The 15,910-nt window shown below is 37.3% G+C and overlaps 5 protein-coding genes across 5 annotated transcripts; 2 read left to right on the top strand and 3 right to left on the bottom strand.

Annotated features, from left to right (window-relative positions):
- Positions 1-6,683: 6,683 nt before the first annotated feature.
- Positions 6,684-7,367, bottom strand: PAAG_11725 (hypothetical protein; the record flags this gene model as incomplete). The annotated part of the gene is made up of 2 exons (XM_015847320.1): positions 6,684-7,046; positions 7,260-7,367. 2 exons carry the CDS (start codon positions 7,365-7,367, stop codon positions 6,684-6,686), a joined length of 471 nt encoding a protein of 156 aa, XP_015703109.1.
- A 590-nt stretch (positions 7,368-7,957) lies between these two features.
- Positions 7,958-8,663, bottom strand: PAAG_03273 (hypothetical protein; the record flags this gene model as incomplete). The annotated part of the gene is made up of 2 exons (XM_002794682.1): positions 7,958-8,494; positions 8,589-8,663. The coding sequence occupies 2 exons, from the start codon at positions 8,661-8,663 to the stop codon at positions 7,958-7,960; spliced, it is 612 nt and encodes a 203-aa protein (XP_002794728.1).
- A 2,223-nt stretch (positions 8,664-10,886) lies between these two features.
- Positions 10,887-12,505, bottom strand: PAAG_03271 (PAP2 domain-containing protein; the record flags this gene model as incomplete). The annotated part of the gene is made up of 4 exons (XM_015844904.1): positions 10,887-11,605; positions 11,772-12,265; positions 12,351-12,377; positions 12,438-12,505. The coding sequence occupies 4 exons, from the start codon at positions 12,503-12,505 to the stop codon at positions 10,887-10,889; spliced, it is 1,308 nt and encodes a 435-aa protein (XP_015702110.1).
- A 1,119-nt stretch (positions 12,506-13,624) lies between these two features.
- On the top strand, positions 13,625-14,954 carry PAAG_11724 (hypothetical protein; the record flags this gene model as incomplete). The annotated part of the gene is made up of 3 exons (XM_015847319.1): positions 13,625-13,659; positions 14,299-14,308; positions 14,715-14,954. The coding sequence occupies 3 exons, from the start codon at positions 13,625-13,627 to the stop codon at positions 14,952-14,954; spliced, it is 285 nt and encodes a 94-aa protein (XP_015703108.1).
- Positions 14,955-15,121: 167 nt separating this feature from the next.
- PAAG_11723 (hypothetical protein) lies at positions 15,122-15,690 on the top strand (the record flags this gene model as incomplete). The annotated part of the gene is made up of 3 exons (XM_002794679.2): positions 15,122-15,301; positions 15,363-15,509; positions 15,583-15,690. 3 exons carry the CDS (start codon positions 15,122-15,124, stop codon positions 15,688-15,690), a joined length of 435 nt encoding a protein of 144 aa, XP_002794725.2.
- Positions 15,691-15,910: the final 220 nt, after the last annotated feature.

The following is a 15,910-nucleotide window of genomic DNA, read 5'->3' as shown; positions in this document are numbered from 1 at the left end:
CTATCTGAAATGCCTAATCAGCAAGCTAGACTAATTATAGCCCCTATTATAGTAAGGCTAGTCCGCCTACATGTGTCAAATATGCTGATCCAACTTCTTCAGAAGATGAGATGAAAATGCCTGCAGTGATCTCTAATTCATCACTAGTAATCAAATCTGAAGAATTGCAACTGAGAAGATTAGATCTTAAACATCAAAAGATTGATTTAAAACTTCAAAAAGAGAGATACAAAAAATTTCAGCTTCAACTTCAATTGGAGAGGCTTCACACTCAGAATGACAAAGCTGCAATATCTGTAAATTCATCAGTAAGTTGATCATCAGCATAGAATTTAAACTTGAAGTTTCAAATACAATATAATCTCTATGATCTGGATAGCTATATTAGCAAAGTGATTAGCTAGTTCAAACAGAATATTAAGTATGCTATCAAGCTGAATGCTCTGGTCAGATCTTCAAATTACTTTTCCTGACATATAAATATAAAGATCAAGCTAATTAACACTTAATGCTGAGTTATATTAGAAGATAAGCAAGTTAAAAGCCCTGATGAGGACTTTAAATAAGCTTCTTTTTAAGAGGCCAAAAATCACTAGCTTTATATATTCATTTTAAATATATTGATAGTTAGTATTAGGCCCTGTTTTAATAAGTATGATGAGGGTAGGATTGTTTATTCTCTTTGATATGTAGTTGAGAAGAAGTTTTTCATTCTGAGAATGTAGCTCTGCAAGAAAGCAGTTTTGGTATTTACATCAATGAGTGATGTTTAAGTCACTGATGTATATATATTTTTTAATAAGTTCAATGATATTATTATGAAATTGGAAATACTTGATATTTTATTATCAAATGATATGATATTTTATGTATTCTATTCTGTATTTCTTAATATATAATGAAACTATATGCAAAAGAAAATTGAAGAGGTATAAGAGTTCAAATTGAAGTCTATTATATTAGACATTCTTTTAATCATAAAGGAAATACACTCTCAATTGAACCCTCTCAAAGAGGTCAAAAAGGCTACTCAGGTAGTTAATTCTTCAGCCAATATGACTCAGACTGAAAACACAGCTGTGGGTTCCAATAATAGTAGCAATATCTAAAATAATTAAGCCTATGAGGACTGACCTGAGGGACACAGAGGCTATCAAATGAACAGACATTTAAATTTCAATCTCTTAATCTGTCTAAAATGTGAGCATTGTTATGGCAGGCTCTGCTAAGCAGTCAATTCAGATAGTATCTCTAAAGAATGAATAATCATTAACATAGTGAGAATAGAGAAATATAATAATAAGAAGAGTAGTGAGAGTAAAAAAATCTCATCAACTGCAAATGACAGCTCTGAGATATTTCAAATGATAAATTTAATGCAGATCATTGAGGTGTCTGTATACTTTGCTAAATCAATCATTAACTCACTTATCATATGAGATAATGAGGCCAGATGTCATATTGCATGTGATCAATTATGATTTTTCTGAATAACAAAGATTAGCAGCTCTATAATTCAAGTGATTAATAAGACTATTTTAAAAATTCAAAAGATTGAAGTCATCTTCATTTCAGTCAGAGAAAGATTAATTGAATATGATCATATCTATTTGATATCAGACTTATTTACCAATCTCATATTCACTGATCTATTGAAGTATCAGAGCTATATTTGCTGTAATCTGCAGGTGAATACTAAAAATTACTTTGAAATAATAGCATCTACAGAAAATGATATCTTCTACATAAATTTAAATTTCAATAATATATATGTTTTATCTGATACTCTCTTTATGTTTGAGGGTATTATAAATGATCTGAAGCTTAAATCACTGGCATACTTGACAGTCTCAAAGTCTAGGGCAATTTCAATAGATTATGATCTGAATGTTGCATCACTGAGTCTTTTCAACTATGATAACATGGAGCAGCTAATTAACCTGAAGGATTCAGATACTAATATCTTCATTTTATCCTTATCAATCTGACTACTCATTATTATGTTGAAGCAGCTACTGATTGACAAGTGATATCAGCAATTGAGTTATATTAATAAGAAGAATCTAATTAAAATGTTATGAAAGTTCTGTTTCAAAATTGTCATCATTAGTCTGAAGAAGCTCTTAATCTGCATCACATGTGTTAAAGTCAAGCATAAATATACAAGTTATAAAAATATTCTGCTACACTATACCACTCACAAAGATCTTAAGATCTGAAGAAACCTATTTGAAGGTGGAGAAATTCTTGATAATGAAGAAGATACACTATCTTATGCAGATAAAAAGCTTGTGATGATGATCACTGACAATGTTATACAAATGTAGTAAATCTTTCTATTGAAGTGTCACAATAAGACTCTAAAATATATACAGATCTTCAATTAATTTATGAAAAATCTGCTCAATTACAGTATCATGATTATTCACTCTGATTGCAGTAAGTTGAATTCAAACACTGCAGCTGCCTATATAATGAGTGAGAGTATTAAATGAGAATCAATCTCATCTCATACTCTGTAGCAAGATGGTATATCTAAATATTCTATTAGCCTGATTATCAAAAAAGCTCAAATATTATTAATAGATTTCTTCTCTTCCCCTCATATGTGAGATGAGATGGTAATTGCAGTAATTAAAATATTTAATCTTATATTAACATTAGTCAAGCTCTATAACAGTGTAGAAGATTCAGATTCAAAGTCAGTTATCTCATATGAAGCTTGACTCAGGGCTCTGTCCTCTGCATATGAGATTCACTGATGAGAATGCAAGGCTTATTTAAAAATAGTACTCAAGTTGAATATAAAAATAGTTTTATAATTGCAGAAGCTTATATTTACAGACTATGATAGCTTTACTAATTATAAATTAATTGGTCTTTCTAACAGTCACTTTTACATATTGAAAGATATGATATTTCAGAAAGATCTTCATTTAATGAATTCTCTGATCTCATCTGAGTGAGATGTCAAGAACCTATCTTCTGTTGTCTATATAACTGTGATTGCAATTCTCTCCACTCAATGCAATTTATCAACAGATAATTTCATGATAGATAGAAAGTTTCTATCTGCCTCTCTGATATTTCTACACTCTATAAATAATTGATGAATAGATTATGAGATTACTATGCAGATTTCAACATTTTTGATGTAGAATACTACTGCTTTTCCAGGGTCTGCTTTAAAGATGAAGGATTTTTTAATACTCACTAAAAATATTACTTCAATAAAAGAGGTCTCAATGAGAGATTTTACCAATAATTTAACTAATATCTCTGCAGATTCTGAGATTGCTAACTTGCTAGTTTCAAAGAATTTCATCTGAGCTCAAGTATCTGCAGATTAGAAATATTACTTTCTTATCTATATTAAGAAGATTAATCATCTTAAGCAGATTGATACATGATAGCTAGTTGAAAGAACTTCAAATATGATGACTTTACATGATCAATGAGTGTTCAACAAAAAGATTAATAATACAGGTAGAATCAATTGATATAAAATCTGCTGAGTAGTCTGTAGCAATTATCAAGAAAAGAATGTCAACTATTAAAAGACATTCATATCAGTTGTATTGGTCTCCATCTCTCAAGCACTTATGATGATCTTGATATCTCAAGAATAGCATGTTCTGCAGATCAACATGGTTACAGTGTTCTTAAATACCCAGCTTCTCACCAATAAATGTATATATACATTAACCTGCCAGGTTCTATGAGGAATATGATGATCTGATATGCAAATTAATGTAGAAACTATATGATCTAAAGCAAGTAGTATTATTATGATATGAGAAGCTGCAAAAAATGCTATTGAAAATAGACTTTTACATCAGTTCTTATGATGTTGATTTTTTTATAAATAATATCTGCAAGATCTATATAATCATCTATATGAATGATGTTTACCTATATAGCCTGAATATATCAGATATTGAATAGACAAAAGTCCAGATCACCACTAATTATGAGATCAAGGATGTGAGCAATTCAAATCAATATTTAAATATGAAGATTAATTAAGATGTTAAATTATTATCACTGTCTCAGCCACTATTTATAAAGAACCTGCTTGAGGAATTCTCAATGAATGACTGCCACTCAACATCCTTTTCTATAGAGGAGCATGTTGATTTCATAAGTGATAACAAAGAACTGATTACTTATATAGCAGAATTTACATTACATTTCTATCAATCAGAGATTAACTCTCTGCAATATCTTACTGCCAATACACATTTTAATATAAACTTTATCACTGACTTTCTAGGGAGATTCAACTTCTACTTTATCTCAAAGAATTGAACAACATTCAAGTAAATTCTTAGATATCTACAAGGTATACCTGACATAGATGTGTCCTACTGAAAAGATATGAATATAGAATCTATAGTATTTACTAATACTGATTGAGTGAGCTATGATCTAGGTTTCTGCTTCATCACTGAATATGTTATTTATATAGCAAAGGGTCTCATTGCTTGGTGAAGCAGCAAGCAGACAGGCATTTCAAAATCATCTACTGAGGCTAAATATATCACATTCTCAGAGGCTATCTATGAGCTTGTCTGCCTCTAGGAATTGCTGGAGGATACCAGCTTTGTGTTATTCTAGCTTAATAATCTCAATAATAATGACAGCTTGATCAAATCACTGACCAATAAGCTAGTATATACAATTCAGATGAATAATAAATCAGTAATTGAACTGATCAAAAGTGAGGCTATTCCACACTGATCTAAGCATATAGAGATTCATTTCCATACTCTTTAGAATCTCATCTGTAAGAATGAGATCTTAATTGATTACATTCTATTCACTGAGAATGCAGCAGATAGGCTGATCAAGCCACTTGGGACAACTAGATACATCCTATGACAGCAGATATTAGAAGATACAGTAAGCAGGCAGAAATGATTATATGGAGAAAATAACTGATTTTTCAACAATATAGATTTTCCAGTCAAATTATGTACTGATACCTAGCTACAAGCTATTTTTTGTATATAATCTCGCATACAATTACATTGGTGAGTGGGGGTGTCAGGTCTATCCACCTTCTTATGTAATTCACATTATATATAACTTCCGCGTAGCTAGCAATCACTTCATAATCAATCAAGCAATCTATCCTTCACACACAGGCCTTGATAATTTGGTCAAAACCTTTCACAAAGTCTTGAGACTGACCCTTCACTAAGCTCTTGATCTTATTCACCTGCCAGTGTAATTGCTGGGGATTACTAGGTGTTTGAAGCATCCAGGACATGGTTGAATTGCTAGAGCTGCTGCATGGGGGGGTAGAGGTTCATAGTTGAATATTCAACTGCTGAAGGATGTAGTCAGGCTGAAAGAGCACTATTCCAGTTGCCTTGAAGCCATTTTGAATAGTCTGAGGTTTGAAGGCTGCAGCACATGTTGCAGAGTAGACATCTAGAAAATCTGCCTTTCAAATGACATTAAATTCAAGCTGCATTCACTGCTGAACTAGATCTTCATACACTCACTTTAAAACTGAAAAAACACTCATATCTAGTGACTGCAGAAGATGAGAGGAATGAGACAGCATGCAAAGGCATATTATAGCATTATCCTTGCAGATTTGATCAAAATCTGAGGTAAGATGACTGCTGTGCCTGTCCAGAATAAGAAGAATAGATTTATCAGCTCTGTGAGAATCTGCTGCTGGAATAAACATCCATTGAAGCCATCTCAGGCCTATTTCATCAGTAGTTCAACCATTTGGACTGGCATCTAGCCTCCAGCCTTCTGGAAGGCCTTCAAACCAACCTTCCAACAAGCCCTGGCCTTTGAGGATGAGATAGGGAGGTAGAGCCCATCCTGACACATTGACTGATTCAATTACAGTTACTCATTCACAGTTTCCAGGCTGTAGGAGCTTTGCTCTGCCATAGTGCTCACTACTAGTAATGACCTTAGTAGTGGCACAGAGCCCCATAGCAAAGCCAGTCTCATCAAAGTTGTATATATCCTCTGGCATAATTTCATGCTCAGCAATTGTATCTTCTAAGGTCTTAAATCAATTTTTTATAACCTGCTCATCTTCACACTTGGCCTGGTCATGATTATAGTGTCTGGAATAGCAGCTTTGGAGCTCCATACAACATTTAATCAGCCTTGAAATCCAGTTCTTGCTGACCTGAGAGGGGGAGATAGTGGAGACAGTGGAATTCCATAAGATAAGAAGATAATTAGCAATATCTTCAACAAATGCTGGCTGGGAGAGGAATCCTCATCTAGCTTGGTCCAGCACTCATTCAACTAGGCTATCCTCTTCAGCAGCAGATAATTTGTGAGAGTTTGTGTGTAAATTCACCCGTGAGGGCTGGTGTTTGAGGTGATCTTGAAGAGTAGACCTAGACACATTAAATAGCTTTGCAGCTTCATGAATTGAGAGCTTTTCATCATTTTGAATAGATTTTATCATGAGTTCAATCCTCTCCTCTTGCTCAACTGAATTTGAAGAGTTTTTCTTGCATTTTGATGGCATAATTGCGCGTTGAATTGAATGAGCAGTTAAATTAGTAGGTGGAGAAATTTGGTGGCCGACTCAGTGTGATGGCCGACTCGGTGTGGAATTACGTTAGTTAACTACGTCAAATTTGTCAGCAAGACTAAAACCTGATAGTTCCAGATAGCAACCTTCCCTCTTACCCTTTTTATGCTTCTGCCTCTTTAACTTTCTCTTTACTGGCTAGACGACGTTCACGATCCCTTACCGAAGAGGGCAAAACCAGTCGCTTCTGGCCCGGAGAGCACTCCCTTGCCATTGGAAATGCAGTGAGGACGTCGTGAGGTATATGCCTCTGCTCATTACATTCCACTCCCTGCCATGTCGTTAATGCCACAATAAAGGCAAGGTCACTCGTCTCACACAATGCTGGCTTCCAAGATTTGAACCAGGTTGGGGAGCAAACAAAGTCCAACGCCTCTTCAAATCTCCTGTCCCCGACCATCCCATCACACTCAGGACGTGATACATTCAAAAATAAGAAGCTGAAGCTTTCTTGGGTGGATTTAACCTTTGAACTGTGTCAGGAGGGTAAGCTTAAATGCGATGACCCAAAGTGTGGAGAACTCTTCCTCAGGGGCACGTGGTGTCGACCAATCATGGGCCTACACCATCCCGTAAACTCTGTCTCAACCACGGATCTGCAGGATAAGGGGGTAACTACTTAATAATGAAAACTAGACCAGTTATTTTAACTGGCAGCCATCACTTCAAGTCAACAAACCATTACTTCCCCTAGAATGCCACTGGGGACATCCATCTCCTGTTGTGGAAGGTCCCACGTTTCGAACGGTGTTTTGGTGTTTATTGTACGGAGTATTTCTTTTCTCATTATGGACGTAATTACGAAGTTTGACGGAATAGACTGTGCTTCATGCTCACAAAAAGAAGGAAAACGAATTTCTAAATACAAACACATTCATACATGGCGTCGTTATCTACATCAAATTATAAAAGTTTTCATAAAGCTTCATAAATGGAGACCTCATCAGGAAGAAAAGGAACAATAATACAGGCAGTTTAATTAGGGGGGGAGTAGAAGATGGGGAACATTCAGATAAACTCTGATTCTCGTACATGTGTGCATCAACAGTAGGCAAAAAGAAGTTTAAAAATGTGATTAGAGGAGCAGTACGCAGGCAAAGAGATCTGGTGAAAATTAGTTCAGAAACACTCAAAGCAAAGCAGGGAAAGTTAGGGCAAAGGCAAACGGAAGCAAGAGCGCGCTCGAGTCTGTAAAGATGATTTGGTGATTAAGATAGCCATTCTTTTTGAAACATCAACCCTGCATCGTTTCATCACATTCATCGTTTATCATCGTAAGATCCAAGCCACGAAAATTGTGGGGAAAGGGAGTCAGTACTTGCCCAAAATATAACTTAATGAAGGAAATAAAGAAAAGGAGGAGATATAATTCATCACTTAGACATTGTAAACAGGCTGTCTCCCCGAACTGCTTCTTCGATGCCGAGAACTTGAGTGGCCACGACGCCTAGAATGAGAGCCTCGTCTGCTGCGCGAGCTTTTCTCATGCTCCTCTTCATGATGATGCATGAAATACGCCAGCACTGACGTAACAAAAAATGAACCAATGTTCATAATACCAAACGCAAACGCCGTCTTCAGCATTGCGCAGACCTTACCCGGATTGCGCGCCAGCGGGTTATTAGAGCGCTGACCTGCGAAACCGAAGGGCCCCAAGGAAATTGTCAATGGGTCCAGACGGAAATTGCTGCAGTCTGAGTTGGTGATGCGTCGCAGTTGATAGACACCGGCGATAAAAGCGCCGACGAAGAGGAGATCGACGAATGCGACGAAGGAGGCGGAGCGTTTGGCGTTGGAGTGTCGGATGAGGGTGTCGAGGGCCCAGAAGACGCCGAGGACTGTAGAGATGAAAAGGACGAGGATGTAGGTTGGGGTTAGTTGGTTGTTTTTGACGAAGCCGTCGACAAACCAGGACTGAATAGGTGGCTTTGTTAGCTTATGATTTATTTATAATAGGGATGGCATGGATCAATGTGGGCGGGATTTTCTGTTCAGCTTCTGTGCTTACTAGAATGCCAATCGGGATGATTAGGGTAACAATTTGACCCATTCGCCAACAAATAAAGAGAAAACCGGCAATCATATTTTCAAGCGTAAAGATTTTAACACACTTCGAAAGTTAAGATGGGTGGTGCGTATAGCAGATGCTATCAGTTTCGCTGCGGTTACCAGCGTCTGGATGAACAGATGTTCGTAAGATTCGAGCACAAGACTCGAACAACACGCCAATAAAAACAAGTTCTAGCGCGTACTATCACTTCAGAAAAGAAAAGATGCGCAGTGGCTGCTGTACGCACGACTGTCTTCCGTTCTCAGAGAGGGTTGTTTATTCGTCCCAGTGAGTATGAGAAGGATGATGCATAGTGAAGGTGTTCGAGGACGACATAAGGCGAGATCTGCGCGAGATTCTGATGTTAATACGACCAACCACATCAACACAGCTGCGCCAGCAGCCGACCAAGTCGGACGTAATGCTGTAAGGCTGTGGGAAAAGCTGTTGTAATTGGCTGTTGGGCCGATGTGGGTGGCTGGGAATGACTGAAGGATTTAAGTCGATGGCGGGGTATTGAGCCCCTAGCAGCCCAGTGCACCACCAACATTGGACAGATCCAGTTATCGATAAGCCGTTGGATGTCAAAAGAAAGAATTGGGGGCATTGACACTGAAAAGACCAGTGAAAGGAACGATGTGTGAATTTAAGGTGTTCTCCAGATTATCTACATCTACATATCAATTATTGTTTACTTGAGATATACTTCGTCCGTTGCAAGTTGTATTTGATCTGATCCAGGGCACGTGACGCTGTCCAAGGCACCCATGTTATTTGGTGAAGCAAGCATGGATGCCAATCAACAAGGAATAAAAACAATAGACATTTTATTTGTCCATGAGTTTCCTGGAAACATTGGCCCTCTTGACTCTTGGCAGAACTCCCTTTGCAGTGAGGGAATTATGTTCAATCATACATGAAAACCATATAGTTCAACTACATATTCCATGAATGAACAGCACAGTATCTCCATGTGGATACACTCAATTCAGCAAAGCCATGGTAGATGATAGTTACTAATCATGAAAACAACACTTTGCCCCCGAAGAGTAAGAACATAGAAGAAAATTACGGAGAATGAAGGAATGAAATTTCAAAGAGAGTATTCTTTTTAATCCCTTGGTTTGCCTCATTCACCCCATTCCAAAATACCACACATACCAGGGGGGAGTCAAGAAATCATTTGACAAAAAGAAAGGTATTTCAATTTCCCTCACTGATCTCCGAATGGACCCGTTGGCGGTGAAGGAGGGCATGAATAAAAGACGAAGTTAGAGGACATAAGGTGTAAGATAAAAGATCCTCACTCTTCAAGGATAACCCGCCCTCAGCTTCAAGATATAGACGAAGTAGAAAAGAAATGTATACGCAACAGAATGAATCTTGTAAGGTCACAGGAAAGACCACGCCTGGAGGAACATAGAGTGGATGTTAGACACTAGCAGGAACAGTAAAAGAAAAGATCATATAGTGAAACCCAAGCCCTCGCTGACAAAGATAAGATGTACAGTAGTACGTATGTAAGAACATAATCCCCGCATAGATAAAAATTATGCCCACGTAAACAAAAAACCTCTATTGAAAATAGGCCAAACGCAATTGCACTTAAAAAGACTTAACAAAAAAGAAAGGAAAACAAGACAACACAGGGGAACAAAAAAAGAAAGGAAGATGATAAGGTGATAAGATAAAACAAAGATCCTGAGCCAGTATGGGAGAAAGCAACTGTCGACATCAATGCCAGATAATTTCTCTATCTGCAAGGGGTGAGATGGGGAACAACCATGTATATACATATGTATAATCAACCATGAAACCCAAAGCCGTTGTTTGACAAGATCAAAAATCGGATCGTCGGCCTTTATTAAAAGAGGTACTTGCCCAATGCATAAATGGAGTGGGGGAGGAGAGGGGGTAACTTGACAAGTCAAGTCCAGCAAATACAGTCAACTCGCACAATCCTGTATTTCCTCCCAATAGGAACCACGTTGATTGCCGATGGACGGGGAAAACAAAAGCGGACAAAAAGGGTATATATATAGCATGAAGCCAACGGTTGACAACGAAGAAGAAAGATTGGGAGGACTCGGTAACCAGTACAAAAAGGGTAAGGCAAGTGAAGGGAAAAAAGGTACATCGTAAACAATTAAAATTTCATAAACCCAAATAGGCATTCGTCTATTTTATGGTTTTCTTTGCTCTTTTTCCCTCTCATTTTATTTCAAGGAGAGTGTTAATGGTTGAATCATCAATTTTTCAATATAACTGGGTGGGGGACACGGGACGTTCACTTTCTCCTTCTGGTAGAGTGTGTGCCGGAGCGAGCGATTGAGTTCTCAGATATGGCTGATAGCTCGTCTGTTGCTGGTAGACATTTTTGGACTCGCTGCGTTGAGACCGAGTCCCATCACTGGGCTGCATTTCATATGCCACACCGATCGAGTCACCTCTTGATGAAGAGTAGTTTCGATCCACGTCCGGCTTTCGTCTTAAGTAAGGGTCTGACGAAGATGCTTGGTCGGTTGAAGAACGGCGTACATGTGGGGTTTTGTGTGTGGACTCATTGTTTTGGTCAGTTGGTCTAACCTGACATTCCAGATCTGTAGGACGAAGGGGTGCAACTGAATCATCGTTTGATCCATCTAGATCAAACAGGTTTCGTCCCGCCATTGGAGGGCCAACTGGGTCAGTTCCCCAGGTTCGAATTGGGTATGCGCGCCCTTTCCTCCACGATTCCTCGAGGGGTGGGAAATATTGGCGGTAGGCAACGTAGGCGCATAATATGCCTAGAAAAGAGCCAAATAGCACATCAAAGGGGTGATGTCGGGCATCCATTATTCGCGTTACAGCAATCAGCCCAGCTCCAAGGGTTGGGAATAACACGATGAATGTTTTCCACACTTCACCCCTGTTATCTAGGACGTGAAGTTTGCCTGCTAGGTAAAGGGAGAGATAAAAGAGGCCGGCGAAAGAGGCTACACAAAAATTATATATTAATATCAACAACGATAAATGCATAGCAAAAACGCGATATGGAACATGATTGCCCTACAACTTGAATGCCCTGAATATATTAAGATACGTGTTAGTATATGTACATACACTCAAACAAAAGATACATTTATATTAGAGGCCACATACCTGATGGAAATGATCTATACCCATCCTGCAATATGCGATAAGGTGTGGATGTGTTACACATCTTAAAAGTCACCATATCAAACCGTCCTAAAGATCCAGTATTTTCTGGTTTACAACGATCGATAATATCTGGTCGCGGTTTGCCGACGGCATTTTTAAGGGCGCCCGTAATCACAAAGGCGCTTGCTTGGGCCAAAAATAAACCCAAAAATCCGCAGTTACATTCCCACAGTCTATCTTTTAGGCTGTATGGACCCATCAGCTTCCTTTTGCCGGACAAGGTCATGGGTTTATGGTGCGAGAAAAGGCCATCGATAACAATGGTATAGAAGAAGATGATGACAAGTGGGATGCCTCCAGAGATGGCTAGTGCGAGTGGGATGGAGATTCGTTCGTGGACAGTATATGGATAGTATAGGGAGTGATTGTTCAGAGAGAAAGGTTGGTGGAAAGGTTCGATGTGGTCAAGAATGTAGAATCCAGCGACGAGAGCTCTATATATGAGGCTTTGTTAGCCGGTACTATACCTAGCATGGAAGGAGGTCGCATGTCATAGTTATCGTTTCTGAAGGAACGTACACTAGAATGACATAGTCGAAGATGTATCTGAGGTAAGAGATTAGCAAAGTTCGCTCTTCAATGGAGATATAGACGGCGGTTCCTTACGAGATGATTATTCGAGTCCTGAGAGGTTTCTTTGAAAACGGTAGAGTGTTTGGGAGCGTGCTGGCCATGGTGGCTTGTTGGAAGAGTAAGGGGAGAGGTACGAGATCGCAAGGGCAACGAAAGACGACAAGCCTAAGATGGAGAATTAAAGAGAGGGCTCCACTGCGTGATGCACCCAAAAAGGGGGCAACTGATCAACGGGTCCACAACAGAAAAGCAAAACAACGAGGAGGAAGAGAAAGACGAAGAAGAAACCGATGAATTGCGATGGAAAAGAGAGTTGAGACAACTCCTGGGCGGTTAGTGAAGTTTGCCAAGTAGGATAGCGTCAGCCACACTTCGGGGATCGATCCACACTTAGCAACAGATGCCTTGAGTCTGCGGAAGATATTCCAACTAATTACAGAATCTAACAGAAAAACAGCAGTTTTTGTCATAAATGAAATATTTTTCTCTGTTCTTCCGCGCCTTCAAAAGATACGAACATCACTTCGAACTGACCGCGCGGCACTAGAGTCCGTTTTTTACACTGAACGTAACGTAAACCCACTAGTTACCCCAACAACTTTAGTTGTGGAACCCTTAAATCTTCAACTCCTTAACTTTATCAATATGTATATGTACAAGCAGTAATTGATGTTTTAAAATTGCAATCAAGCATTTATAAACTCAGATTGGGAAAGAATATAAAATCAATCAGATTACATTGATGAATTTTTAACTTTTTTCTAAATCTTATACTTATAAACATATACTGATGCTTGTACTTTAAAGATTTTTCATGTTAAAAGTTTCTATTATAGTCACACCTCAGACATTCTTCTGAGATACTTTTTTTCAGTAAATGTGAGTCAAATGAGTAGTTCTCTATTCAATTTTACAAAGTTAAAGTCTTTTAACTCAATTTGTAGTTAAATCAGTTTTATTTTTTTAATTGAAAATTAAGATAAAAATATTGTAAAATAAAATTTATTTATTTATTATTTCTTTCTAAAAATATCTTAGTTTTAAGTATTTTCTTCATTTTTTCATTTTAAAACTTTTTATTTTTAATAAAATATGCTTCAAATTTATATAGAAAGAATTACTACTAAATTTTTAAAAATAAATTTTTAATAAATAATGCAATAATAATAAATTTAAATTTAGATAAAACTAGATAATACTGAGATAGAGTATCAGCACCAATGTCACATAATGTTGATTATGAGGAGTTGAATGAGTAAGTTTGACTAGTTAAAAAGCAGACAAGTATATATATCTATAAATAGAAGAGGTAATGAAAAATTAAAAGTACAAATGATTGTATAAAGAATTGTATGCATATTTCAAAAGTTCTGATATATATATATATATATATATAAATGAATCATTGAATCTCTAAACAGTAAGTTAAACAACTATCTATAAAGCTGCTATCAAGTTTTTATTCTTCATGAAATGTGACAAAATGCTGTTCTACTTATTAGAGAAGGTGAAGACACCTTCTAGATATCATTAGTGATGTGATTCTCATGGTCTTCTGAAGTGATGATCTATACAACCATCCAGTATAAAGATGAGAAAATATGAATATCACATAGAGAAGGCCGCAGTGTCGCCTTGACAAGATAAGATGTGTTGACAAAATCCTATGACTATGATATTAGATTTTAATTTAATATCTTAAAATCTCTAATTAGTTTCATTTTTAACATGAGAAATTATTTTTATAATATTAATTGAATTTTATTTAAGATTTTGAAAATTAACTTCTTTTTTTAAAAGCTTTTAATTTAAAGGTATTTTACTTTATACTTTTTTCTTTTAAAAAAATAATTGAATATTTAAATATTATTTCTTAAAATATGTTTTTTAAAAGATTCAAACCAGTTAGACAATTTAAGCATACTTTTAAATTATGCTTAAACTTGCTATTTAAACTTAAGTTTTTGTAACTAGCATTTAAGATCGATTTATTATTCAAAGTTAAAGAGAAGATTGTTACTTAAGCGAAATTTGAACTTAAATGATTTCCTTCAAGTTTTATATCCATAAATAAAAAAAAAGAGTCTTTATTTTTTATTTTTCTCAATTTGAATGTAATTCTTGAGAATTTAAACAATAGTTTCTAAGTTTTATATCTTTGAGACTACTTGCTCTCTTTTTCTCTCTCTCTTCATTATTTTAAACTGATAATTCAAAATTTAAAATAAATTTTACATAAATTCTTTAGAACTCAATATATAGACTGAGCTCATATCAGTTACTTTAAGTATTTATTTATTTTTAAATTAGATAAAGCTAGTTAAGTTGACCGTATATTCCGCTGTCCCCCGTGTCATTCAATCGGTCCAAGTCCGGGCCATGAGTTTTTCGTGCGTTGAACAGTCATTGATCGAAGCCATTATATCGCACGAGAGAATTTCACAGCCTGGCCTTCGGGGAAGATCAATTCCTCTTCATTATTGGCCGACGCGTGAGGATGAAGGTCGTGCGAAGGAATACGTAGCAAGGGCGTCTCATTCTGGAGGTTGAGGGATGATGGGATTCCGCCGTAGTCAAAGAAGCTTCTTTACATGCTCATTAAGCAATACAAGATGCTATTTTCGGGGTAGCGTGGTTTATGAAAAGGAAGAGAAAGATATGTTGGATCTCGACAGAGGAGTTCTATCCACTCATTTTAGGGTCTCAAGTAAGCATGCATGGAATACGATACCGACGTTATAGGAATATGCATAAATACTACATATGCTCTCCTGTCCTGTCCTTGGCAACCATCCATTGTCCCACACCAAGGTCTAATCCAAATCTGTGATGAGCCTCAGACTCTGGCGCTTAATCAATCTGGTTCTTCCATCCAGGTGAACGCTCTGCTCAGCAACGTAAAACTACCTGCTGCTCTCTCTCCCAATGAACATGGCTTCGCATCAAGCAAAACACCAGAAAAGGAGAGGGCATGAATCGTCTACGTTAGTTACAAGCAATAGTGAGTTGTTCGTTCAGAAAGAAGCACTACACAGTGCTTGCCGAAGAGCGCACGCCTCTCTTAAAGATATTGTTCCTGTGGGCTGGAAACTAAACCTCCAACGAGTTGCTCACTCGGAAAGACTGTATGATGCTCGTCTTCTTCAGGGTGCTATGGAAAACTAATGATCATGGTTAGGAAATACAAGTAAACGGTCGTAAACGGAAGCGAGCCTGGGAATCTGCAGAGCCACCTGCTGCGTCCAGCCAGGCATTAATCGCCCTTCAATCAGGGCCATCGATCTAGAGGTAGCTTAATCGCCCCTATGATCCTATGACAGCTGTTTTATGTATGACCATGCCGATGGTATTAACAGTGACAGCAAGTCTATCTGTCGTCAAACACTGAGTGCAAATCCCGAGGTTTCCAATGGAACTGTGTTTGAAGAAGGTGCCTATGAATCAACGTGCCGAAGGATACAAAAGGGGAACGAGACTGGAGTTATTCACATTATAGATGAATTAAT

Source organism: Paracoccidioides lutzii (genome assembly GCF_000150705.2).
Source record: "Paracoccidioides lutzii Pb01 unplaced genomic scaffold supercont2.8, whole genome shotgun sequence".
Taxonomy (NCBI): Eukaryota; Fungi; Ascomycota; class Eurotiomycetes; order Onygenales; family Ajellomycetaceae; genus Paracoccidioides; species Paracoccidioides lutzii.
The sequence above is the reverse complement of the archived record's forward strand: the minus strand, read 5'-3'. Positions and strand labels throughout refer to the sequence as shown.